We start from the raw sequence: 27,598 nt of genomic DNA, 5'->3' as shown, positions 1-27,598 counted from the left end.
GTGCACCTCAGGTCTTCGGGCTCCCTTAGTGAGGGTCTACCATCACTGCCTGCCTTCCGCCCCACTCACTTTGGGTTTACCCAAATCTCACTTCTGCGGAAACTCCACTAATTCTCCTTCCCAGGACCAGTCCCTTTGGGTCTCTTTTCATAGCTGGACCTACCGTCCACAAGCTGAAGGCCCGTGTACACGAATCCTTAGATGCTCAAGCCACTGACCACGTTTTAAGCTCAGGAGACCTATTCCACAGAATGGCTCTAAACCCATCAGGTGATACAAAGATTCCAGGATAGTGACACTGGCCCGTTTCACCCACGTGTGGGATTACACCCAACCTCCATCTATGTCACCCCTTTGTTATTTTGCACACCGCGACACCCTTTCTTACAGGCATCAGGTAAGAACTCAGACATAAGAAACCCATCTCTTTGGACCTGTTCCCAGCACCAATCCGTCCCACCTTGTCTAGAAATCCCAGTTGCTGGGGTAAGGGAGTGAGAGGACACTGCCAGTTTGCAGGGGAGATTTGGTTCACGTCACAAACCTTCTCAAAGTGGCTGAGGTGGGCATCTGTCTCTCCGGGAACTGTGAGGCCACTTTTTTGGTGCACTTGCGTCCCCCCTTCCTCCAAACCCCCCCGCAGAGGCAGGGACAGTGGAACAAGCTGTACCCCCTGGATAGGAGAGAAACCACTTGAAGCCAAGGGGTGCAACAGCAGCACTGCCAGTGCCAGCACCTAGCGGGGGCGGCTTCTCCCCAGGGGTGAAAAAAAAATCCAAACGCCGCTGATAACGACACGATTTCGTTTATTTTACGCTCGGGGTTTTTGGAAGTTTGGGGCGGGGGACGCTGCATGGCCCAGCCCCGCGCTCCCTTCTCTGCGTCTCCCTGCAGCCGGGGCAGGGGGGACCCGGAGAAGCTGCCGCCCGGGAGGCGCAGGGAGCGGCCGCGGCTCGCCCACGGGGCGCCTTGGCTTCTGGCCCGGGAGCGGAGGCGGCCGAGCGGGGAGCCCGGACCGCGCTGGCTCCCGGAGCAGTTGCAGGGCGATGGGGGCCGGCGGCGCGGGGCTGCCGGTGCTGGGCGCGCTCGGGCTGCTGCTGCTGCTGCTGCTGCGGGCCGCCTGGACGCTGGGCCGGGCGGCGCTGACCCACCTGCTGGCGGCGCGCGGGAGGGGCGCGGAGCTCGCCAGCTTCGGAGCCTGGGCGGGTGAGCTCGGCCCGCGGGCCCCGGGGAGGGGCTGACCGTGCGCCCTCCCCCCAGTGCGGGCCGGCGGGGGGGCTACGGGGCGGGGCTGATGGCTCGGACCCGGCGGCTGGGGCGAAGGGGAGGTGGGGCTGGGCAGGGCGGGGCTGGCAGGTGCGACCGGGGGCTTCTCTGCCCTGGCAAGTTTTGTGGCCACAAACTGCCTTTTGGCGACACAACAGCAAGAGCCGACACAGGACAATGGTGTCAGGCACCAGGGGGTAGCAGCCCTGATAGGCTGTAGCCACCACAAAACCAACCAGGAGTCCCCTGGCACCTTAAAGACTAACCGATTTATTTGGGTGTAAGCTTTCCTGAGTGAAAAACCCACTTCTTCAGAGGCACGGAGTGACAACAACAGCTGCAGGCATTATATACTGACCAGGATTTGGGGGGGCGGCAGGATTTGGGGGGCAGCCTTTTGCCGTCCTTGGTGGAAATTCGGCGGCAGGGGGTACTTCCGCTCCAGGTCTTCCACTGCTGAATTTCCACCGGTCCTTCACTCGCTCCGGCACCCGCCACCAAAGTGCCCCGAAGACGCAGAGCGGAAGGACCCCCACTGCTGAATGCTCAAATCCTGGTGCCACTCCTGATACTGACACATGAAGAGAAGGGAGTTACCTTACCTCTCTAATTTCCCTTAGCATTTCATCATCACTATTACTGTCCTGGTCAGGTGGTCGATAATAGATCCCTACTGTTATATTTTTACTAGAGCATGAAATTTCTATCCATAGAGACTCTATGGAACCTGTGGATTCGCTTAAGATTTTTACTTCATTTGAATCTACACTTTCTTTAACATATAGTGCCACTCCTCCCCCTGCACGGCCTGTTCTGTCCTATGGAACCTGTGGACTCTATGGAACCTGTGGATTCGTTTAAGATCTCTTACAAGTGGAGAACCAGTGTTGACAGGGCCAATTCGATCAGCGTGGATGTAGTCCACTCCCAATAATAGATGAGGAGGTGTCAATTCCAGGAGAGGCAAAGCTGATGTTGTAATGAGCCAGCCACTCCCAGTCCCTATTCAAGCCCAAATTAATGGTGTTAAATTTGCAAATTAATTTTAGTTCTGCTGTTTCTCTTTGAAGTCTGTTTCTGAAGTTGTTTTGTTCAGTATAGCTACTTTTAAGTCTGTTATACAATGTCCAGGGAGACTGAAGTGTTCTCCTACTGGCTTTTGTATGTTACCATTCCTGATGTCCGATTTGTGTCTATTTATTCTTTTACATAGGGACTGTCCAGTTTGGCCAATGTACATGGCAGAGGGGCATTGCTGGCACGTATAACATTAGTAGACATACAGGTGAATGAGCCCCTGATGGTGTGGCTGATGTGGTTGGGTCTCTGATGGTATCGCCAGAGTAGATATGGGGACAGAGTAGGGATTGGTTCCTGGGTTGGTGTTTCTGTGGTGTGCTGTGTAGTTGCTGGTGAGTATTTACTTCAAGTTGGGTGGCTGTCTGTAAGCGAGGACTGGCCTGCCTCCCAAGGTCTGTGAGAGTGAGGGATCGTTTTCCAGAATAGGTTGTAGATCGTTGATGTGCTGCCGAGGTTTTAGCTGGGGGCTGTACATGATGGCCAGTGGTGTTCTGTTATTTTCCTTGTTGGGCCTGTTCTGTAATAGGTGATTTCTGGGTACCAGTCTCACTCTGTCAGTCTGTTTCCTCACTTCCCCAGGTGAGTACTGTAGTTTTAAGAATGCTTGATAGAGATCCTGTAGGTGTTTGTCTTTGTCTGAGGGAGTGGAGCAAATTCGGTTGTATCTTAGGGCTTGGCTTATGGATCGTGTGATGTGTACTGAATGGAAGCTGGAGGCATGTAGGTAAGTATAGCGGTCAGTAGGTTTCCGGTATAGGGTGGTGTTTATGTGACCATCAGTTATTTGCACCATAGTGTCCAGCAAGTGGATCTCTTGTGTGGACTGGTCCGGGCTGAGGTTGATGGTGGGGTGGAAATTGTTGAACTCCAGGTAGAATTCTTCAAGGGCCTCCTTCCCGTGGGTCCAGATGATGAAGATGTTATCAATGTAGTGCAAGTAGAGGAGGGACGCTAGAGGACGAGAGCTGAGGAAGTGTTGTTCTAAGCCTGCCATAAAAATGTTGTCATACTGTGGGGTGGGTACCCATGTGGGTACCCATAGCAGTGCCACTGACGTGGAGGTATAAGTTGTCCCCAAATCTGAAATAGTTGTGGGTGAGGACAAAGTCACAAAGCTCAGCCACCAGGTGTGCCGTGGCCTCATCAGGGATACTGTTCCTGACAGCTTGTAGTCCATCCTCGTGGAATATTGGTGTAAAGAGCTTCTACATCCATGGTGGCCAGGATGGGGTTTTCAGGAAGATCACCAATGCACTGTAGTTTCCTCAGGAAGTCGGTGGTATCTCGAAGATAGCTGGGAGTGCTGGTAGCGAAGGGTCTGAGGACAGAGTCCAAATAGCCAGATAATCCTGTTGTAAGAGTGCCGATGCCTGAGATGATGGGGTGTCCAGGGTTTCCAGGTTTATGGATCTTGGGTAGCAGATAGAATATCCCTAGTCGGGGCTCTAGGGGGTGTCCCTGTAGATTGTTCCCATGCTGTTGCCGGGAGTTTCTTGAGCAGATGGTGTAGTTTCTTTTGGTAACCCTCAGTGGGATCAGAGGATAGTGACCTGTAGAATGCGGTGTTGGAGAGTTGCCTGGCAGCCTCCTGTTCATAATCCGAGCTATTCATTATGACCAAAGCACCTCATTTGTCAGCCCCTTTGATTATAATGTCAGAGTTGTTTCTAGGCTGTGGATGGCGTTGCGTTCTGTATGGCAAGTGATGCTGTTTGTTCACAACTTCAGCCTGTGCATGTCTGTGGAAGCACTGTGTGTAGAAGTCATGTCTGTCATTTCGACCATCAGGAGGCATCCACGCAGAGTTTTTCAATGGGCCTTTTCTCGTGAAAAACGCCCAGTTTTGGCGACAAAAAACTTCCACCTCTAGGAGAGACTTTTGTCTTTTCCCCTCCCTTTATTGTCCACAAAGAGCCAGTGTAGACACTGCTGATTGTTTTGTCGACAGAACTAGCTTCACCCAGTATCCCACAATGCCTGACCTGATTGCTGTGCTCAGTGTTTTGATCTCTGCTCACCCTGTCGATGATGGTGTCCCCACTGTGGACATTATCTGTTGACAGACATTGTCACAGACTCCGGGGCTGGAGCACCCATGGGGAAAAAATTGGTGGGTGCTCTGCACCCTCCAGCAGTTCCCCTGCCCGCCCGCCCCTCTCCAGCTCACCTCCACCTCCACTCCACCCCCCCCGCCACAAGTGCGCTGCCATGTCCTGCTTCTCCCCCTCTCATTCTCCATGGCCTGGCACCTTGGGTCACCAGTAACACTGTGCAAAGCGGGTGAGTGGGGTGGAGAGCAGAGACCAGTAGAACCAGCGAGAGTCCCCATCAGACCACACTAGGCTCCCTGCCAAGGGGGAAAGGGACACCACCACTGATGTCCCCTCTAGGGGGGCTGGGCTGGGGGAGGGAAGGCTGATACTGGGGGAACCCCCACACAGAGTGCTCTGCTGGGGTGGACAGGGGCTTAGTGTTCCTGCCTCATGGGAGCAACCTAGCCTGCCAGAAGGCAGGAAGCAGTGGGCCGGGAAGGGGGAGGTCCCAGTCTGCCCCCTACCAACATGAGGTGGGTAGGCCTGACACTGCCTGCCCAGGTAAGTATGGGACTGTAGTGCAAGGATTATAGGGCTGTCCGGGGGCTTGTGTGGGGGTGAGCTAGAGCTCCAGATGGCCTAGTTGGGCCCTGTCTGAATGCTCCGCTGGGCTGGACTTGGCTGTCGCTCAGCAGAACTTGAGCCTATTCTCCCCACACCGGGCTCTGCTCCTCCCTTCTGGCCAGGGGGCTCCACAGGTCAGGTGGGTGGAGGAGCTGGGGCAGGCGCAAGTCAGTGGTGGTGACTCTGAAGTGCCACCGGTCTGTGGCAGCCAAGTGAAAAGTCACCGCAGCTCCGTGTCGTTAGGGTTGAAAGACACTTACCATTTAAAAGCTGCTCCATCAAGCTGAGAGAGGGGCCGGCTCCTGGTCTCCCCTTCCTGCCACTGCTTCTGGATTAGGCGAAGGAACCCAGGATGCCCAGGTTTCCTCGGGCTGCCTCCAGATTTCACAGAGGATGCAAAATTCAGCTTTAAACAGATACTGTGTTGCCATTTGAATTACAGAGCAGTTGTTGCTCTAGAAGGTTTGTCCTTCCCTTGCTGGTGTGCTCTGTTAAGCAGTACAGTAGTTAATGTTGACATTTATCCTTGTTGGGCATCTGAATTATCATTCTATTGAGAAGAATGAGGCAGTGTCCCCCACCTCAGTGCTATTGTGTTAGGCTTTCTGCAGATTCAGGCTGACATTGCTGTATTGCTTACGCTTGGACTGCATTTTCAAGGCTTTCTTTGCAACCAAAAGTGTGGCAGGCTTCCTGCTTTTTTTTAATGCAAGTTGTGATTCTGGAGAACAAGCTGGCAGCCTAAAAGGGAGTACTGGGTGGCCCCAATTTGAAGAGGTGGTGGAAGGTCCAGGAGGAGACGCTGCACAGGAAGGAGGAGAGGTGCAGCAGTGAGGTCTATGTGGGAATTCTTGGTGTAGAGAAAGTCCCTGAAAATGTGGGAGGGGATGAGGTCACCTAAGGCTACAATGCAGGGAGACCAGCGATGGCTCCAGGCACCAGCGCTCCAAGCACGTGCCTGGGGCGGCAAGCCATAGGGGGTGCTCTACTAGTCCCTGTGAGGGCGGCTGTCAAACATTCTTCGGCGGCTTGCCTGTGGGAGGTCCGCCGGTTCCGTGGATTCGGCAGCAATTCGGCAGCGGGTACGCCAAAGCTGTGGGACCGGCGGACCTCCCGCAGGCAAGCCACCAAATCTGCAGGACCGGGGACCTCTCTCAGGCAAGCCACCGAAGGCTGCCTTACTGCTGTGTTTGGGGCATCAAAAAGGCTAGAGCCGCCCTTGAGGGAGACAAGAGGAGAGGGCTTTGTGACAAGGTTGGGACTCACCACCCCAGCACCTCCTGCTGGTTGTCCTGGGGAATTAGCTCAGTCCAGTGGAGCACCCTCTCTCAGTGGTGTCCCACCCATTGTCTCGCCCTTGGTTGGCATCTGAGCCCACACCACTCTCCAACTCACGGTGCCCTCCTCCAGACCACTGCCCTCCGGCAGTGCCCCTTAGTTCATCCACACCCCCTTCCAGGGGGCAGGGGGTTCAGCCATCTCTCTACACCCCAGCAACCATGTCCAACCACACACCCCAAAGTGTGATCCCTCCTGTCAGATCTGGCATAGTCTGTGATGGTCACTCTCCATGGCTAGGTGTACTGCAAGGGGGGGGGGGAAGAGGGGGAATCCAGGCCTGCCCTCTACTCTGGATCCCAGCCCAGGGACCCTCTGATGGCAGCCTTGCTGTCCTCCTTCTCTGTCTACTTCCCTGGGCTGCTTCCCCTTCAGCCCCTTGCACCAGCTAGGCCCTTCCCTTCAGGGCCTGCAGCCTAGCAGATACCAGGCTGCAGTTCCCTTCTGCTTCCCTGGGCCTGCCCTGCGCTGTCCCTAGGACTAGTTTCCCAACTCTGGAGACAGCCCTTCCCCTCTCAAAGACCTAGGACAGACTGACTGTTTCTGGTCTGGGCAGCCTTTATATATGGCTGAGCCTGGCCCTGATTGGCTACCTCCAATCTGGGCCCCGATTGGCTCCCAATAAGTCCTTCTCCTATTGGCTGTCTGTCTGCACATAAATTCTCAGGGAGTGGAGCAGTTGCCCCACTACAGGGCCAAAGAACAGAGCCTTGAGAGACACTGATGGGGGTTTTGCCAAAGCTGTAGATAGAGGAGGAGACATTCATCCATCCATCAAGTTCATAGAGAAGATTGAGCTGATGGAGCAGTATGAAGCCTGTGGATGTGGCCAGTGGGGTGTTGCCAATGACCTCAGCAAGAGTTGTCCCAGGGAATGGAATTCCCCCAGGTTCTCAGTATTTGGGGGTGATAATGAAGTACCCCAGGTGCTGTCTCACCTGTCTTTGGAGTACTGTGTCCAGTTTTGGGCCCCACACTACAAGAAGGATGTGGATAAATTGGAGAGAGTCCAGCGGAGGGCAACAAAAATGATTAGGGGGCTGGAGCACATGACTTACGAGGAGAGGCTGAGGGAACTGGGATTGTTTAGCCTGCAGAAGAGAAGAATGAGGGGGGATTTGATAGCTGCTTTCAACTACCTGAAAGGGGGTTCCAAAGAGGATGGATCTAGACTGTTCTCAGTGGTGGAAGATGACAGAACAAGGAGTAATGGTCTCAAGTTGCAGAGGGGGAGGTTTAGGTTGGATATTAGGAAAAAAAAATTCACTAGTAGGGTGGTGAAGAACTGGAATGGGTTACCTAGGGAGGTAGTGGAATCTCCTTCCTTAGAGGTTTTTAAGGTCAGGCTTGACAAAGCCCTGGCTGGGATGACTTAGTTGGGTTTGGTCCTGCTTTGAGCAGGGGGTTGGACTAGATGACCTCCTGAGGTCCCTTCCAACCCTGAGATTCTATGATTCTATGATTCACCAGAACCTATAGAGAGGGACTCTCCTTCCCTGCTCTGGGATTGAGGGGCCTAGCATTGATCCAGACCAGGGCCGCCCAGAGGATTCCGGGGGCCCGGGGTCTTTGGCGGCGGGGGGCCCTTCCGTTCCGGGACCCGCCGCCGAAGTGCCCTGAAGACCCGCGGCGGGGGCCCCCCGCCGCCGAATTACCACCGAAGCGGGACCCGCCGCCGAAGCGCAGCCTGGTCTTCGGCGGTAATTCGGCGGAGGGGGGGCCCCCGCCGCGGGTCTTCGGGGCACTTCGGCGGCGGGTCCCGGAATGGAAGGGGCCCCCCGCCGCCGAAGACCGGGCTGCGCTTCGGCGGCGGGTCCCGCTTCCCCCCCGCCCCGGCCCGGCCCCCCCCCCCGCCCCAGCCCGGCCCCAGCCTCTTACCCCCGGCTCCCTCCTCACCCGGAGTCTCAGCGCCTCGCCGGAACAGCCGCAGCGTGTGGCCGGCGGGGCCTGAGCTCCGCCCCGCTCAGAGCCGCGTGGGGAGGGGGCGGGGCTGCGAGCTCCACGCCGAGGGGAGGGAGCTGAGCTCAGCCTGGAGCTCCCGGCCCCGCCCCCTGACCACGCGGCTCTGAGCGGGGCGGGGCTCGGGGGCCCCGGCGGAGACTTGGCGCTTGATGCGCTGAGGCTCCAGGAGAGGGGCGGAGGCGGGAGCCTCTGCTGTTCTCTTGGGGGCCCCTGCGGGGCCCGGGGCAAATTGCCCCCTTTGCCCCCCCCTCTGGGCGGCCCTGATCCAGACCCTAGATAGGGTATTCCACTCCCTGCTCCATGGAGCTTGCACCAAACCATGCTGGGGAGTGTGTGCAAAGCATGCAAATTCCCCAGGGGAGTGGTTCTCCGCTACTGGCCTAAGGAGGCATTTACAGCCCGTACCTCTCTCCTCCTGCAGTGGTGACTGGAGCGACATCTGGGATTGGAAGAGCCTATGCCCATGAGGTAATAACCAGTGCTACTTCGGATCAGCTTTGGCACAAGGGTGAAGTTGACCCAGGAGTAGCTGTGGGGCAGACTGAGCAGATTTAGGGCTTCCCAGATTCTCCTGAGTTCTCACCTTAATTGTTTTCCAGCTCGCCAAGAGAGGCCTCAATGTGGTGCTGATCAGCCGCTCCCTGCAGAAACTGAAGCAGGTGGCAGCTGAGATAGGTGAGTAAGATGGGCTGGGCAGGCTCCTGTGTGTGAGGGGAAGGGGTTACGAACCCCTGTGTGGATGCCAGGGGAGTTAGGCATCCAGGTAGTTAGAGCGGGAATCTTATGCGGTGCCACCTTGTGGCTGCATTGTTACCAAAGCACAGTATTAGAGCTTGGGCTGAGTGAAGGGGTAGGGAGGTGGGGTCTGGCTTGGGCTGTTAACCCAGACCCTGCTGCCTTCCCCCCTGCCACTCCCAGGGGCTCTGTTACCAGTAGACCAGGCCTTAACCCCTCCATCCCCAACTCAATTGCTGCAAGCCCAGGCTCCTTCCCTTTCCCTCTCCCGGGGACCTGTTGCAGCTAGCCTAGATCCACCCCCCCCCACCCGCCCCCTTTCCTCTCTGCCCAGGGGCTCTGTCATCCTGAGCTCAGAGCCCACCCCCTCCCCAGCCCTGCCTTCTCCTCTGTTTTCTCCCCAGCCCCTCCCCAGGGTTCTAATCTTGCTCTGATTTGGCTTTCCAGAAGAGCAGCATGGCCGAAGCACCAGAGTTATTGAAGCTGATTTCACCCAGGGGTCAGAGATCTATGAATCAATCCAAACCGCCCTGCAGGGCCTGGAGATTGGCATTCTGGGTAAATGGGCTCTTGGGTTTTGTTCTGTTTGTCTTTGCAGCTGCCCTGGCCTGAAACATACCTGGGCCAGAAGCAGTGGCCTGTGGCTGGCGCTTGCTTTCCCAGGGAGATGGCAGATGTCATGCTCTCCGTTCCAGTTAGGGTGACCAGATGTCCCCATTTTATAGAGACAGTCCCGATTTTGGGCTCATTTTCTTATATAGGCTCCTATTACCCCTCACCCATTGTCCCAATTTTTCACATTTGCTGTCTGGTCACCCGAGTTCTGGTGTCTGTGCAGTTCCCAGTGGACTGCACCCAAGTCGGTCTCAGAAATAACCTGGCCAAACACTTGATTTCAGTTGAGCTCACGGGTCTGATGTAAACCTAACAGATGAGCAAATGTCCTTGTAGCGTCTTCTGGGACCGGAGGCTGCCATGGACATGTGTGCACCTAACAGCGTCTTCTATTTACACTCTAGGCAGGCACTCCTAACTAGTCTAGAGCCACGTGCTTGCTCCCGCAGTCTGTCTTCTTCATCCACTCCCACTTGCATTTCCTTCAGCCTCCAGAATCTTCTGCCTCCCACACCACATGCACTAAAATCCAAATGGACGCCACTGGTAGCTGCTTCTCATCACAGCCTTTACTCTCTGAGGGGACGTCTGCGCTTTGAGCTAGAGGTGTAATTCTCAGCTCGAGGAGCTATACCCATGCTGGCTCTGAGCTCGTGCGCTAAAGATAGCGTGTAGCTGCGATAGTGTGTGCGGCGGGAGGGGCAAGCTACCCTAACACCTGTGAATTTGTATGGATACGTAGTTGGGGCGGCTAGCTTCTACCACCATGGCTACACCCTATTTTTAGCATGGTAGCTCAATCAGAGCTAGTGCTGGTATGTCTCCCCAAGGTGGGAATTATACCCCCCGCTCCAAGTGCAGATGTACACTGTATAGCAAAGATCCCAAACATCCCTCCCATTTTGGGGAATAGTTGGATCCAGATCCAAACCTCCCTGCTTGGGCCTGTCTGAACCTGGTTCTTTGGGGCCTAGTGACAGACTTGTATTGTTTCTAAAGTGCCAAGTGTTTCTACTACATGATGCTCATCATTCAGAACAGCTGGGCCTGATGCATTGTTCTTTTAACAGTGAACAACGTCGGACTGTTCTATGCAATGGGACCAGTGAATTTCCTGGATATCCCCAACATTGAGAAGGTTTGTCTTGTTCAAAAATTCTTGCCAGGCTGGTTTCTTGTCTTGCTGATAATCTGATCTCCCTGGGACCAGGGAGTGAAGCTGGGTCTCTGTTAAGTGGTACAGATGTTTTTTTTTGTGCACTCTGAGCACTGCTCATCTCGTGAGGATGTAGAAGTGTGTTGTTCGCAAACATGCTAAAAGTCTAGTACCGCCAAGGGAATGTCGACTTGGACACATGTTAAGCAAGATGAGTTAAAAGACCGGCCTACGGAATTGGGGGAGCTGTCACCCACTCCCTGACACCTCCCTCTTCCCACTTGCCTGCCTCAGGTGGATCTCAGTGCAGGGGAAAGAGAGTGCCCAGGGAATGGGCAGAGTTAATGTGACTGGGCTTTTCCTATATGAAGAATTAGGTTATAGGGAAACATAGGGCATGTCTCCATGGGGCATGCAGTTCAGCCTCTATTTCACATCATCTTCGGGGCCCAGTGTAACAAAGTCTCAAAGGCAATACTGAATTTCACCACAGAGTCCCCTTGTGGCTTTCATATTATTTGACAATAAAATCTCTTTATCCCTTCACCTCTGTATCAAGGTGAGTCCCTGTGGACCCTTACCGTGGCTCACACAGTCCGTGCTGGTCCCACTCCATGCCCTTAGCCACTGTCCTTTTGCCACTCTGTCCAGAGAGACCCACCTCAGGTCTACCCCGGTTCTTGGCCTCACACAGGGAGTGCATAGAGCACTGCTTATATAGTCCCCACAAGCGATCACCTCATCTGTCTCTCCGGAGCTTAAATTCTCAGAGATTATTTCCCAGAGTTTCCCAGGCCCCCCCAGTCCCCCTTTGGGGCTCTGGGCTTCAGTGACAGGATGGGGGTCTCAGGACTTGGGGGGCTGCAGGGGCTCAGGGCTTCGTTGGGGTGTGGGGCCGCACCAGGGCTTCTGTGGGTTTAAAAAGTATTTACCAGAGCTTCCCTCCTGGTGGCTCCGGCTGAATTTAAGCCCTATGTCTCTCTTAGGGTTTTAGACTGCTGGCCATCACCATAGTAGGGGAGTGTCTTCCACTTAAAAGCAATAGCAGAGTCCCTGGTGGATTTCATGGAGTCCCTGGCCCTTCTCCAGAACTGCCAATCTGAAGAGACCAATGGTCACAAGATAGGGCATGCAAATCATGAGAATTTAAAGACATCATCAAACCACAGTTTTTTTTAGTCTGTGCTTTGTCTTCATAACTTCCTCTGCTATTCTGCCATTGTGTGTGTGAGAATTTCACTTGGCTTGACTGCACGCAGAAGTGCATCCCTCTCCTTGGCTCCTAAGATGGAGCTCCAACTCGTGCTCCCCTCACCTCCGAGACAGGCGAATGGCCAGCCGTTTCTTATTACATCTCAACTCCCCCCCACCCGTGGCTCACTGACCTGGGGTTGTCCCCTTCCCTGGACCCGGCAGCACCACCTCCCCAACTGCCCTCTCCGCTGCCTTGTTGCTGCCTGAGGGCTTCTCCTCTCCCACGTAGAAGTGTCCTGGAGTTGGTTCCCAAGTAGAGGAGAAGTCTCAAAGCCGCCTGCCTCCCACGGACCATATGTGAAGGCAGGGTGAAGTGGCAAGGCAGGTCCACTAAGGCTGTCACCCACAGCTCTGCCCAGCCCTGGAAACTCTATGGGACTGGAGGAGCTTCTTGCATCATCACGACAGCTCCTCCTGCAGACACAAAATCCTGTGACTTGCCATCAGTTCATGAGAATAGGCAACACTGGCCTTCCCCTGGCTGCGTGGCGGGGAATCCTCTCCCTACCGTGATGCTGCCATTTGATTCCTTCCGTCTCCCATCACTGTCCCTGTACCCTCTTCAGCCTTTCACCTGCCTTCACATCCCCCTGTGCCCCAACCCCTAAATCTGCCTCCTGCTCCCCGTCATTCTCCCCATCCCTAGACAGTGCCCTGGCTAGCTCCCTGGACCATAGAGTGGCAGCAATTTTGTCTGTGGGCCTGGCTTCAGTCTCATTGAAAACAGTGGGAGACGGCTTTTGAAAATGCCACTAGGTGCCTATCTGCGTCTTCAGGCACCAAAATACCTTTAAGAATCTGCCCCTGACTGCCTAAGTATCTGAGTGATCTGATCCCCTTTTCCCTCTGAAACTATGTTAAACCTACTGCTGTCTCTTTCTCTCTTTAGGCGGTGAGCTCAGTGGGACAGGGGCTGTCTCGATGTGTCAGTACAGTGGCTGGGATGCTACCCACCACAATAACCACGACCATGTATAGTGACAGAGATGAAGGTGCTAACCCACCCATGCAGGGGGGCAGTCTCAGTGCTGTGCATGACAATGGGGAAGGAGAGGTCATTATGTCTTTTCCTTTCACTCACTCAGACTCTGTCAGATATTGTGAATTGCAACACCCTCTCCGTGGCAAAGGTAAGTGAAATAGAGCTGGCATCCCTAGGCAGCTTTGGTGGCTTTCTCTTGTTTCTTTTCCATGGGGCATGACACGAGGAACCGATAAACTCCTGGGAAACCGCAGGGTGTTACCCATACAAAATTCTCTGTTACTCACACACTCTTGGGGCACCCACCTTTACCCAGTTCCTAGGGCTCAGGCAGCATAACCCTGTGGGTTTTCAGGACCTTTTACCAGTGAACGAGCCTTACACAGTAACACCCTTATCCTCTATTAACAATCACCAGAAGCAGACTGCACACGTTACACATACAGTGCTCACCACTCCCTGTAAGACAGATGAACTTTCCCTGCTGGCCAGTCAGGATCAGGTCCATCTGGGGGAACTCCAGTTTCTGCACCGTGTCAGTGGCAGAGTGTTGAGGTCTGGCAGCTCTGATCTTTGGGGCTGTGTCCTGGAGCTAACTCCCAAAGAACTTTCTTTTGGACCCCAGTTTATATAGTGAAGTTTGAGTCCTTTTTAGCTGTACCTTAACCAATCATTATACTCAAATGTTACTAACCAATCCTAACATAGTGTAACAAAATTCTCTAACCAATCCTACCCCACCACCTTAATTCATTTACACCCAGCAAAATTAATTATGTAACCGACAGAAACAACCAAAGAACCAGACAGAGCCCATACAAATAAACAATAGGGAAGTGGGGACCATAGTGACAAAACAAAGAAATGAGGATTTCCCAACCACAGCTATTGATCAGTGATTCCTTGCCAGACAGGCTGCTGTCAAACTAAGTTTTCTTTAACCATCTTAAGCTCTGTTGCTTTCCCTGGTGATAGTGGGTGCTATTAGGAGGGGGTCTCCTTAACAGCCTGATATTACATTGTTTTAAAGTAATTTAGATGGAATGTGAGAATGTGACTTCCTGCTTCTCCGCTAATGGCTGCTGCTCGGCTGCTCTCTTAATCTGGCTGCAGACGAAGGCCTGATCCTTACAAGGTGGGAGAGAGCAGTTCCAGTTTTGGGTAGCGAAGGGCCGGTGGGTGAAAGGAAGGAGGAGTGTGAGGATGGGCAGTGTGGGCACTAATGGGAGAGGGACAGCACCTATTACTGAGGGAAAGAGGGTGCCGGGGGGATGATTTGGGAGCATGAGGCTGGTCATGTCAGGAGTGTGTGGCTGGTGGGGGGAGGGCAGAGGTAAGGACTCTCCCTGCGTCTGGGGGCTCTGGCTGATGGGCGGGGGGGGGCATAGCTGGTGGGGGCAGGGCAGGCGGAATGAGGGTTGTCGCATGTGGCTGGTGAAGGGAGGACAATCTGCCATTGTGGGGCATGGCTGCTAAGGGCGGGGAGGAGCTGATGATGGCCCCTGTCATGGACAGGGCATTGCTGGCAGGCTGGGTGGCAGGGCCTCTCTCGTGTCTCACCGACGCCTCTCATTGCAGATGACTAGGATGGTCCTGCCCCAGATGCTCACCAGGTACAAGCTGCAGGAATTGACTGTGCCTCGGCGACTGGGGAGCCCCGTGCACCGGGCCTGCCTGACCGCGGCCGCAGCGCGGTGCCGTCTGTGTGCCTCTGGGTGGCATCCGCCTTTAGCTGCACCTGTCCTGCACTGATCAGGAGCCTTCCTGGGCAATGAGCTCTCCCTCTCCCCTGCTTCAAGCGATGGGTTCTCCCCTCTCGCCCCCTGGCTGGTTGCCTGGGCCTGGGCAATGAGCACATCTCTCTCCTTTTTCCTGGGTGCTCTCTGGGGCCATCCTCACAGAGTTCTCTCTCTTCATGGCAGGAAGAAGGGGATCATCATTAACTTGTCCTCTGAAGCGGGCCGCCGCCCCCAGCCACTGGTCACGGTGTACAGTGCTACCAAGGTAAGGAAACTTACACCCTGTGCCCCCTGTCCCTAGCACCCTTTGCTCTCCCATAGAATCATAGAATATCAGGGATGGAAGAGACCTCAGGAGGTCACCTAGTCCAACCCCCTGCTCAAAGCAATTCCCAATTAAATCATCCCAGCCAGGGCTTTGTCAAGCCTGACCTTAAAAACCTCTAAGGATGGAGATTCCACCACCTACCTAGGAAACCCATTCCAGTGCTTCACCACCCTCCTAGTGAAATAGTTTTTCCTAATATCCAGCCTAGACCTCCCCCACTGCAACTTGAGACCATTGCTCCTTATTCTGCCACCACTGAGAACAGCCGAGCTCCATCCTCTTTGGAACCCCCCTTCAGGTAGTTGAAAGCAGCTATCAAATCCTCCCTCACTCTTCTCTTTTGCAGACTAAATAAACCCAGTTCCCTCAGCCTCTCCTCATAAGTCATGTGCCCCAGCCCCCTGATCATTTTCATTGCCCTTCACTGCAATCCATCACATCATCCAGATCATTAATGAAGATGTTGAACAAAACCAGCCCCAGGACCGACCTCTAGGGCACGCCACTTGATACCAGCTGCCACTAGAAATTGAGGGCTTGGCTACACTTGAGAGTTGCAGCGCTGGGAGTTTACAGCGCTGGTCATCCAGCTGTGTAGGGCCAGCGCTGGTGTGTGGCCACACTCACAGCTACCAGCACTGGTGTGTGGCCACATTTGCAGCGCTGTTGGGAGTGATGCATTATGGGCAGCTATCCCAGCGTTCAAGTGGCAGCAACATGCTTTTCAAAAGAGGGGAGTGGGGTGGGGTGTGACAGGGAGCGGGGGAGAGAGAGAGAGTGGATTTTTGGAGCCAACACTGTGTGTTAGCTTCCTGCCTTGCAAAATCAGAAAATGTTCCCAACCCCTTATTCTTAACTCTTAACTGCAAACAGCCTGCATCCAACAGACTCCCTTTCTCCCCTCTGCCCCCGCTGTTTCTCTGTCAAGCAAACACTCACTCCCTGCCTGCCTCATTCACAGGGGTTATCTCATTTGATTGTTCACTGAGTTACAGATTGATCACAGCAAACAGGAGCTGTGTTTGTTTTCAGATAAGCAGCTCCCGGAGCACCGGAGCTCCGAGTTCACAACAAAACAAAGAGAGGCTGCATAACAAAACAAAGAGTAATTTTAGTTAAAAGCATTCTGGGATATCTGCTAATACCCTGGAGGCCAATAACATCACTGGTGTGTGTCCACACTTGATGAGCAGCGCTGGATCACCAGCGCTGCACTCGCTACACCCCAAGCAGACCAGGTGTTCAGCCAGCGCTGCAGCCAGGGAGTTGCAGCGCTGGATGTGCCTTGCAGGTGTGGACAGTTACTAAGTTGCAGCGCTGGAAAGCCTCCACCAGCGCTGCAACTCTCAAGCGTAGCCAAGCCCTGAGCCTTTGATCGCTACCTGTTGAGCTGACAATCTAGCCAGCTTTCTATACACCTTATAGTCCATTCATCCAGCCCATACTTCTTTAACTTACTGGCAAGAATACTGTGGGAGACCGTATCAAAAGCTTTGCTAAAGTCAAGGTATATCACGACCACCGCTTTCCCCATATCCACAGAGCCAGTTATCTCATCATAGAAGGCAATCAGGTTGGTCAGGCATGACTTGCCCTTGGTGAATCCATGTTGACTGTTCCTGATCACCTTCCTCTCTTCCAAGTGCTTCAAAGTGGATTCATTGAGGACCTGCTCCGTGATTTTTCTGGGGACTGAGATGAGGCTGACCAGTCTATAGTTCCCTGGATTCTCCTTTTTCCCTTTTTTTAAAGATGGGCACTATATTTGCCTTTTTCCAATCATCCGGGACCTCCCCCTATCACCATAAGTTTTTAAAGATAATGGCCAATGGCCCTGCAATTACATCAGCCAATTCCTTCAGCACCCTCGGATACATTAGATCCAGACCCATGGACTTGTGCATGTCCAGCTTTTCTACATAGTCCTTAATCTGCTCTTTCACCACTGAGGGCTGCTCACCTACTCCCCATACTGTGCTGCCCAGTGCAGAAGTCTGGAAGCTGACCTTGTCTGTGAAGACTGAGGCCAAAAAAGCATTGAGTACTTCAGCTTTTGCCACATCATCTGTCATTAGGTTGCCTCCCCCATTCAGTAAGGGTCCCACACTTTCTCTGACCACCTTCTTGTTGTTAACATACCTGTAGAAACCCTTCTTGTTACCCTTCACATCCCTTGCTAGCTGCAACTCCAATTGCGCCTTGGCCTTCCTGATTACACCCCAGCATGCTCGAGCAATATTTTTTATACTCCTCCCTAGTCATCGGTCCAAGTTTCCACTTCTTGTAAGTGTCCTTTTTGAGTTTAAGCTCAGCGAAGATTTCTCTGTTAAGCCAAGCTGGTCGCCTGCCGTATTTGCTATTCTTTCTGCGCTTTGGGATGGTTTGTTCCTGCGCCCTCAATAAGGCTTCTTTAAAATACAGTCAGCTCTCCTGGACTCCTTTCCCCCTCATATTAGCCTCCCAGGGGATCCTGCCCATCAGTTCCCTGAGTGAGTCAAAGTCTGCTTTTCTGAAGTCCAGGATCCATATTCTGCTGCTCTCCTCTCTTCCATTTGTCAAGATCCTGAACTCGACCATCTCATGATCACTGCTGCCCAGGTTGCCACCTACTTCTACTTCCCCTACCAATTCTTCCCTGTTTGTGAGCAGCAGGTTGAGAGGAGCACGGCCTCTAGGTGGTTCCTCCAGCACTTGCACCAGGAAGTGGTCCCCAAGATGCTCCATAAATAATCCTGCCCTGCACTGAGATCCCAAGAGTAACAGCAAGCCCTCCGTGGGAAATTACTTCTCCTGTCCTCTCTCCAGGGCTCTCCTCCTTCGGCCAGACAGGCTGCTGGATCCTCTCATAAGAATGGCCATACTCAGTTAGACCAATGGTCAAGCTAGCCTTGTATCCTGTCTTCCAACAGTGACCAGTGCCAGGTGCTTGAGAGGGAATGAACAGAACGGGGATATTAGGTGGACTATAAAGTGGATAGAACACTGGCTAGGCTGTCGGGCTCAAGGGTAGTGATCAACGATGTCTAGCTGGCAGAGTGGAGTTCCCCGGGGGTCAAGCAGGGTGCCCCAGGGGTTGGTCCTGGAGCCAGTTTTGTTCAACGTCTTTATCAATGATCTGGATGATGGGACTAATTGCACCCTAAGCAAGTTCACAGATGACACTAAGCTAGGAAGAGCGGTAGATAAGCTGGAGGATAGGGATAGGGTCCAGAGTGACCTAGACAAATTGGAGGATTGGGCCAAAAGAAATCTGAGGTTCAACAGGGATAAGTGCAGAGTCCTGCACTTAGGAAGGAAGAATCTCATGCACCACTATAAACTGGGGACTGACTGGCTAAGCAGTGGTTCTGCAGAAAAGGACCTGGGGTTTATAGTGGATGAGAAGCTGGATACGAGTCAGCAGTGTGCCCTTGTTGCCAAGAAGGCCAACGGCATATTGGGCTGTATTAGTAGGAGCATTGCCAGCCCTAGTACTGACTGACACCGCCAGGGACCAAGAGTTATGTAATCCTCCTGTGTACATCCTCCTGGCACCATCGCTTTTCTTACACCAGGACTTTGATGTCAGAGAATCTTTTCTGCAGTCCTTGCCAGTACTGTGCTCACCATTTTGGCCCCAGCAACTATCAGTGTCAACCCGGTTGTTTGGCTACTAGAGCTGTCAAATGATTAAAAAAATTAATTGTGAGATTACAAAAAATCATTAATTGCACTGTCAAACAATAATAGAATACCATTTATTTTAATAGTTTTGGATATTTTCTACATTTTCAAATATATTGATTTCAATTACAACATAGAATACAAAGTGTACAGTGCTCACTTTTTATTTATTTTTGATTACAAGTATTTGCACTGTAAAAAAAAACCCAAAAGAAATGGTATTTTTTCAGTTCACCTAATACAAGTACTGTGGTGCAATCGCTTTATCATGAAAGTTGAACTTACAAATGTAGAATTATGTACAAAAAACATAACTACACTCAGAAATAAAAATCTAAAATTTTAGAGCCTGCAAGTCCACTCAGTCCTACTTCTTTTTCAGCCAATCGCTTAGACAAACAAGTATGTTCTCCTTCCTTGAAGCACCTGAAAATCCTGTCTCGGTATAGGGGGTGGGTTTGGAAAACACCCTCCCTTGGTCTCCATTAGCTGCAAAGCAGCTCTCCTGTTACAGCCTTGTGCTTGTCATACTGGATGGGGAAGGCCTTGTAAGGGCACTCAGTGCTGTCTCACACCAGCTACCCATGAGAGCCAGAGCAATGGGCCTTGTCCCAGCCACCCGTCCTTTCAGGATCTGCTCTTGAGGTTTCTTAGCTCCCTTGTCAGCATTCATTGTGACATGTCCCCTTCCCCCACCCCCATACACTACCCTTTCCCCTCTCCTGCTCCATTGCAGTCCTGTGGCTTCATTTCCCTTTTCTCTCCATTACAGAGATTTGTAGATTTCTTCTCGAGAGGCTTGGAGGCCGAGTACCGCTCCCAGGGCATCCTAGTGCAGGTACAGAGCAATGAGACCTTCTCCCCTTGGACGCAAGGGCAAGGAGCTCTCTGGAGTTTGGGGCCAGCAGTTGTGGGAGGTGTCTGGGGATGCAGCTCTCTGTGCTTGCCATCCTCCACTGCTCCATCTGCAGGCAGCACTTTCCACTGCCAGCTGCTGGCATTCAGCAGCTCCCTGTGCAGAGGCAGGGAAGGGATTCTCCATTATTCTCTGGGAGGAGGGCGGGGGAAGGAAGCGGGAGGGGAAGGGAGATTCTCTGTATGGGAGTTGCTGGGTGCAGGGCACTTATGAAAATCTGGCCATTGGTGCTCTGCCCTGCTGTGAGACAGAAGCTTATTGCCTGTTCTCTGCCCCTCCTCAGGTCAGAGGGGATTTGCTGTGCTGTGTCAGAAGCCCATGCTCTATTCCTGATCCCTTTTCTCCCTCCATGGACCATGAGTTAGCATGCTCACCCATGGGGAAAATAGCCATCTTGCATGGCTCTAATGTGACCCCTCCAACCAGGAGTGACTGAGATGAGCTGTGACTAGCATCGTCCCTTCCTCTGTGGCTGCAGTAGTCAGGCCGAGGTGGGAAGCTCTCGTGACTTCACAGTGAAGGTGCTTGGGCCTTCGCTGCCAGCCTTGTGAAGGATCAACTCTGATATCCGGCTGGCAGGCAGACTGAGCCTAGAGATTGTGCCAGAATGCAATAGAACAGGCACTAACTCTCTCCCCTCTGTCTCCCCTCTGCCCCCTCTAGAGTGTCCTGCCTTTCTTTGTTTCCACAAACATGACCAACAACATCAAACCCAACCGCTTTGTGAAGACAGCAGAAAACTTCGCTCGTGAGGCCTTGAACACAGTGGGCATCAGTAGCAGGACATCTGGCTGCCTTTCCCACTCTGTGCAGGTCAGTCTGGCAGCTGGGGGCATTGGAGAATGAGGGGGAGTGTCTGGTCTGGCTGCTCTCCCGCTCTGTGCAGGTCAGTTTAGCAGGTGGGGCATCGGGGCGGTGGGGTGGGGCAGCTCAAGGAGTGAAGCTTCTGACAGCAGCCACTCAATGTTAAAAGTGAACGAATAAGCCAAATAAAATTCAGCTATAAAAGCTAGACGGGAATAGTGAGAATCAGGGCCGGCTCCAGGGTTTTTGCCACCCCAAGTGGCGGGGGAGGGGGAGAAAAGCAGCGATTGGCGGCAATTTGGCGGTAGCTCCACCACGCCACTTTCTTCTTCGGTGGCAATTCAGCAGCAGGTCCTTCCCTCCGAGAGGGACCAGAGGACCCCCCCCCGCCGAATTGCTGCCGAAGAGCCCGACGTGCCGCCCTTCCCCTTGGCCGCCCCAAGCGCCTGCTTGCTGGGCTGGTGCCTGGAGCCGGCCCTGGTGAGAATGAGGATTCCTCTTCCAGGCTCTGTGCTGAGGAACTAAAGCACCAATTTAATGTCCTACTCCTACTATAGACCACTAAATCTTCAGGGAAAGCTGCCCTCGAAAACTGAAGCATCTGCCAAAACAGTAGCGTGCTATGGACTTGTGCAGTTCACAAAACTATCCCTCTTGCATGCATATCTGCACACATAGCTCAGCGTTAAGATGCTAAACCAGGGGTCGGCAACCGTTCAGCAGTGCTGTGCCGAGTCTTCATTTATTCACTTTAATATAAGGTTTCGTGTGCCAGTAATACATTTTAACGTTTTTAGAAGGTCTCTTTCTATAAGTCTATAATATATAACTAAACTATTGTTGTATGTAAAGTAAATAAGGTTTTTAAAATGTTTAAGAAGCTTCATTTAAAATTAAATTAAAATGCAGAGCCTCCCTCCACCCCCCCGGACCAGTGGCTAGGACCTGGGCAGTGTGAGTGCCACTGAAAATCAGCTCGCGTGCCGCCTTTGGCACTGGTGCCATAGGTTGCCTTACCCCTGTACTAAACAAATCTGAGTCAACTAGAAATAGTCATGTTCTGATTGCAAATATTAATACAATATTTTCTGATACTGGAAAGGAGACTAAAAGGCATTCACTCAGGCTTATACCAGATCTATGGGATGTCAACTCTTCATTTAATACTTCACACCCTGAGAACAGTAAAAATAAGTAGTAAAGCAACACAGAGTAAACAAAACCACCAACAAACAAGTGACAAGACTGAAAATATGAAGGGAAGCAAAACATCAAGTGGTTGGTTATGGGGATTTTATGAGTGTTTGGGAGGACCCACGCTGTCCAAGTGCAACAGAGCCCTGTAGAAACAGGCAAAGTTCTCCTGGTTTCACACTGTGTGTGTCACCAACTCAAAAACGTAGGGTAGGCTCATTACGTTTTTACAAGCCCTTTAAGTAAACGAAGCACATTAACACAGGGCTTCAGAGGTTACAGACAGATCCCTGCTTCAAAGAGCTAGCAAATAAGATCTTCATTCTACAAAGCACCTAACATCAAACCCCTCATGCTTGCTACTTATGAGTCAATGGGAGTACTCTGAAGAGCCAGAACGATATCCCATAGCAAAGTTCTGGCCTTAATGGTTTCCAATACCTCTCCCCAAACAAATTTTAAAACTTAATGGAAATCACTCATCTGGAATCCAAGTGATTGCCATTAAGTTTTAGAATTTGTTTGGGGACAGGCGTCTTTCCTGGCCACTGCAGCCCCGGAGCTGGGACTGGGACATGACAGGTTAGAAAATACAAGTGATACTTCAAATCAAACTTTAAAGCTGTAATACATGTTCCCAGACAAAGCTAAATCCAAACATTTTAAGCAGCTGGTGGAGGTAGCACTCATTTTAGAAACTAGATTAATTAACTTATGTATCAGTTAAGTAATGCTGAAAAGCCATCCAATGCAAAAGCTAGGCATAAATGATACATTGTGACTCTCCCTGGCTGCCGCATGCAGCCCAGCTGGGGCTGGGATTCCCTAAACTTAGTCCCCACCCCCACCTGACCCCGCTGACCCCCACCCCCTATTTCCCCCCACCTACTCCCTATTTCCCCCATCACCTCACCTTCTTCCACATCCTCTCCAGAGTCCAGGAGGCACCTAATTTCTGGAGCCATGTGAGTAAGTCCCAGAGAGATGCAGTCTTAGCCATTTTGCAATTAGAGCAGAAAATGTTGGTTCATACACTCCTGAGGAGGAAAAAAAAAGTAGTGACACGGCTGGTGCCCAGAGTAACTGCCCTGCTTGCCCACCCCTAGAACTGGTCCTGGGCCCAGCTCCCTGAACCGTGTAACGTTGCCAATCCCAGGAGTTCAGAAATCATGAGTCAGGACCCAAAAATCCACAAGACTGGCTTAAAATTCTGATACTTAGAGAAAAAAAAACCTTTTTGTTTCCTTTTGTCTTCTAGTCTTTAGGGCACATTTTGAACCATCAGGGGGTAGCTGTGTTTGTCTGTATCCACAAAAACAACAAGGAGTCTGGTGGCACCTTAGACTAACAGATTTATTTGGGCATAAGCTTTCGTGGGTAAAAAAACCCACTTCTTCAGATGCATGGAGTGAAAATTACAAGATGCAGGCATTATATACTGATACATGGAGAGAAGGGAGTTACCTCACAGGTGGAGAACCAGTGTTGATCCACCCTGATCTAATTGGCCCTGTCAACACTGGTTCTCCACTTGTGAGGTAGTGTGATAAGAAAATCACCAAATATTGCAAGATTAATGAGGAATCACAAGAGTTGTCAGTGCTAGCCCAGGCCTACACTGAGGAGCTGGGCCTGCACCCCTGTGGAAGATGAGGGGCACACACACACACCCCTCTAGGGATTTCGCCGCCCCAAGCACGGCAGGCAGGCTGCCTCCGGCGGTTTGCTTGCGGGAGGTCTGCCGAAGCCAAGGGACCAGCAGACCCTCCACAGGCAAGCCGCCAAAGGCAGCCTGCCTGCCGCCCTCACGGCGCCGGCAGAGCGCCCCCTGCGGCTTGCCGCCCCAAGCACGCGCTTGGCCTGCTGGGGCCTGGAGCCACTAGCTTGAGTCCGTGGCTTGATTTCCCAGCTTGGGTTTGTAGCTTGTGGCAGCTAACTGGCTAGGAAAGCCGGGCGGCTTTCAGTTTTGAATTCAGAAGCTATAGGTCTTGCTGTGTCACGCTGCCTCTGGGTTCGGTGTGATTGATCACCCGTCAATTGCAGACGTGACTTTTTTAGGGTGGACTCTTCTTACTTTGTTAGGGCTCTTGTCTGCATCGTCAGCCATTGGTGTTTGAACTCTATTTCATCAATACAGGCTGGTGCTGGAGATTGATTCCATCATCCATACATACCTCAGGGCTTGGCTACACTTACAAATTTGCAGCGCTGCAGCAGGGTGTGAAAACACACCCTCTCCAGCGCTGCAAATTGCGGCGCTACAAAACGCCAGTGTGGTCAAAGCCCCAGCGCTGGGAGCGTGGCTCCCAGCGCTGTCTGTTATTCCCCACAGGGAGGTGGAGTACGGACAGCGCTGGGAGAGCTTCTGGGCGCTTTGACTACACTTAGCGTAACCTAATAAGATTATAGCAGGGTTTTGCAAAAATGAAGGTTGCAGCAGGCTTTTACAAAATGAAGTGAGTGTTTTAAAATGGAGTTTGAATTACAATATGGACAAGTGTAAGGAATGACAGAGTGAACAGAAGCTACAATCTAGACAAGTATAATGAATGGCAAACAGTGAGCAGAAGTTACAATGTTGAAACAGTGCAAATTTCAGTGATTTAAGCAGTGATTGGATTGAAAGTGAAACTTACAAGGGTAGCTCTTAACAAGCATCTCAATTGTCAGTTAGCCAGTTATTGGGGTAACTGTTGTTTCATTCATAAAACTTTACTTATGAAGTTACATTAATAAAGTGAACAATTAAAAATAAGTTCATTCATCAGTTCTACACAGTCCCGCACCCTCTGGGGTTCATGTCTCTGTGCTGAAGAGCGAGGCCCCCGCCCCTTGCTGCTTGTGAGGATCATTCGCTGCAATCACATCACTGTCCCTGTTGTTTGCAGCACAGCTGCTGGGAAGTTGCTGCGAAACCTGAGTCTTGTTGATGTCACCTTTGGGGAACAGGAGGAAAATGTCCGGGCCCCAGTTAGAGAAACATGGTTTTCACGGTGATCAGTGCAGCTACCTGAGCAGCCTGGGGAGTTGGGCTGCGTTCTGAGCAGGAGTCTGACAGGTCACATGTCCAAGGCTCCTTGCAGCATACTGAGTGACAACACACAGCCCATTAGACAGCACACCAGCAGCTGTGACGAGCGTCATCACTAGCTTACATCTCCTCTTCAGCCTTTCCGTTTCTCCCCTACATTTGTCCACAACAGCGCTTGATGAGACACCTCAGTGCAAGAGGGTACCTCTGTCCATGCCCTGTTTGACCAAGACCACGCGTGGAGTTTAGACTCTAGATTTACCTTTTGCCTGATTAATCACATGTCTCTTCACAGGTGGTAGCAATTTAAATGACTTGCCCCTTCTTTGCTCATTTCAGAGCTTCATTTATGACCTGCTGTGTCTTGAGTGGTTATGTCTCTCCTCCCTTGGGGTTAAATACACTCAGGCCGTGTGGAGGAAGTTGGAGGCCCAGATGACCACACTGAAACATGAGCAGGCAAGAACTCACATGCCCAAATGATGCACCACTAACCACTGGAAGAAATTACCAAGGGAAGGGGTGGAGCCTCCGTCTCTTGAAGTTTTGATCTGCTTTAGATGTTTCTCTGGGAGATGCTTTAGCCAAATGCAAGTTGTTATACTCAATACAGGGGTAAAAGAGTGAAATTCTACGGCCTGTCATATGGCAGAGTCAGGCTACATGATCTAATGGTCCCTTCTGGCCTCAAAATCTGTGAATCTGTCAGTCTAAAGCATGACTTGAAGGGGGAGCAGGAAGCCAAGAGGCTGTAGGGTGTTCAGAACAGGCCTAAAATGTCAGCCTGAGAACCAGCTCCTACAGACCTTATACTGGCCCAGAACCAACTGGCTTCAGTGGGAAATTTTGTCCGATTAAGCCCTGCAGGATTTGGCCCTGAGTCTTTTCATATCTCATGTTGCATGAAATAAACAAATGCCTCTCCCTGCTGTCATGTCCAGTTTGTACCGTTCCCCCATCACCTCCGTGCCTGCCAACCGTCCCTGCCAGACAGGCAGAGGACTGCAGCTCTCTGAGATAGGAGCTAGCGGAGACAGAAATAAGAAGTCCCTGTTGTTCCTCTATCAAGAACCACCCAAAGGGCTTTAAAGTGAGTACATGGGACTCACGCCATCTACCACCAGCTCCTTAGAAAGGCTGTGAGGGGTAACTTACTGGGCAGAACGCAGTTCCCCGGCCTGGAATGAAAGCAATGCTACTCTCCGGAAACCAGATGGGATCACGGGTGACCAGGTGAACTCACGATTTCTGCTTCACATCTCACCTGAGAGATGACTGTGGAGCAGCACTGCACTCCCTCGTACGACATGGAGACTCGGCTGCAGTGCTGACTAAAGGCTTGTGTCTCTGGGAAGGATTTTCAACATTCTTGTGTTACTGTTATTGGCCAGGCAGGGGACGGGGCAGTGACCTCACAGAGTAAGCCTACACTGCAGCTGGGACCAAGCCTCCCACGTCAAATAGACAGACGCGCCCTAGCGAGACTCCAGCGAGCACGCTCAAAATCGCAGTGTGTGGACAGTGTGGTTCTGGCAGAGACTCAGGCTTGGGCAGTAGTCCCCAACCTTTTTTGTCTAACAGGCTCAAGACAAAAGACCGTGGCGGCGGATAAGTATCCGCCGAAATTTGGCGGCATTTCAGCGGTGACGCCTCTGGATGACGCTGCTTGTCGGTGGCAAGCAGCGGCATCCAGAGGCGTCGCCACTGAATTTCGGCGGCATCCAGAGGCATCGCTGCCAAAATGCTGCCGAATTTCGGTAGCATTTTGGCGGATGCTTGTCCGCTGGCCCGTACGCGGGCACACTTAGATGCCCCCATGGGTGCCGTGGCGCCCGCGGGCACTGTGTTGGGGACCCCTGGGCTAGGGCCTACCGCTGGGCTTGAGCTCGGGGGGCTAGTCTGAGCTGCAGCATCCACACTCAAGCCTGCTAGCATGAGTCTGTCTACCTAGGCTGGGGAGGCGCATTCCCAGCCATACCCTCCGAGTCCTGTGTCAGGGGAGAACACTTGCTTTGACTACAGGGGTGAGACATGTTAGTCTGCCCTCGGCAGCTACCTGTACTGGCCTCAGCCTTCTCCTGCATCCAAAAGAAAGGCTAGAAAAGGACCACCCAGTTCGCAAAGAGTAACAGGGAAGGTTTCTACCTGGTCATCGCCTTGAGATAGACACAGAGTCATCAGCACATCTCTCTGCCCAGTCTGTGCTGTGAGAGAGAAATTGTTGGCAGCGTCTTGTGTCAGAGAGGAGATGTGATTGTTCCCAAGACACCTGAAATACCAGTAATAGATTTTTGACTCTAATAAAAAAAGAAAGAAATTCCTGCTGCAGCTGATGGAAGGGGGCATATGTATGTAGGTCACACTCCTCTCTGTCTAACAGTGCCAGCTATCCAATGGGATAACCTGGTCAGCTCCTCCTACTCCAGTGATGGATCTCTTCCACCCTGGCCCATAGTGTCAGAGATTCAATTGATTACAAGATGCCCTGATTTCTAAGGCTTGTAGAGTGACTTGTGCATGTTATCTTCACAGCCTCCCTGTTCCTCCCCAACTATGGGGTTTATGTCCTCATCTATAACATCTAGTTCCTTTGTGTCTGTTTCCCCATCTATCTTTATCTGCTCCAACTGGGCATGCTTCTCACCTGCTTTCTTCTTCTTCAGAGAGAAGCATTTCCCCCTTCCCTGAGAGGAAAGGGTTCTTTCACTCTCAACAATTGCCATAGATTTGCCAGACTTCCTACAGACACGGAGTCTTTTCATGAGGGGTGGGATTTCCCATGTGAACATGCTTATCACAGCCTTCTCTAGCAAGACCTGTTCTTCATGTCTGAAGTCAGGGTCTCATCTGCTACAACACGGCCATGAACTTTATAGAC

At 52.1% G+C, this 27,598-nt stretch overlaps 1 protein-coding gene across 1 annotated transcript; it reads left to right on the top strand.

The window, feature by feature from the left end:
• Positions 1-1,046: 1,046 nt before the first annotated feature.
• On the top strand, positions 1,047-25,612 carry LOC123350509 (very-long-chain 3-oxoacyl-CoA reductase-like). Its single transcript, XM_044989123.1, has 11 exons — positions 1,047-1,206; positions 8,689-8,771; positions 8,903-8,978; positions 9,486-9,596; positions 10,724-10,791; positions 13,149-13,193; positions 14,624-14,658; positions 14,968-15,049; positions 19,548-19,613; positions 20,355-20,504; positions 25,060-25,612. The coding sequence occupies exons 1-11, from the start codon at positions 1,047-1,049 to the stop codon at positions 25,201-25,203; spliced, it is 1,020 nt and encodes a 339-aa protein (XP_044845058.1). The 3' UTR covers positions 25,204-25,612.
• Positions 25,613-27,598: the final 1,986 nt, after the last annotated feature.

The sequence above is a fragment of the Mauremys mutica genome, chromosome 15 (assembly GCF_020497125.1).
Source record: "Mauremys mutica isolate MM-2020 ecotype Southern chromosome 15, ASM2049712v1, whole genome shotgun sequence".
Classification (NCBI taxonomy): domain Eukaryota; kingdom Metazoa; phylum Chordata; order Testudines; family Geoemydidae; genus Mauremys; species Mauremys mutica.
The sequence above is the reverse complement of the archived record's forward strand: the minus strand, read 5'-3'. Positions and strand labels throughout refer to the sequence as shown.

Bases quoted from the DNA above. Each gene is read 5' to 3' on its own strand.
- LOC123350509 (XM_044989123.1), top strand. From the start codon at position 1,047: ATGGGGGCCGGCGGCGCGGGGCTGCCGGTGCTGGGCGCGCTCGGGCTG. The intron at 9,597-10,723 runs GTAAATGGGCTC...TTCTTTTAACAG, and splicing joins CCTGGAGATTGGCATTCTGG to TGAACAACGTCGGACTGTTC. The intron at 15,050-19,547 runs GTAAGGAAACTT...TCTCCATTACAG, and splicing joins CGGTGTACAGTGCTACCAAG to AGATTTGTAGATTTCTTCTC.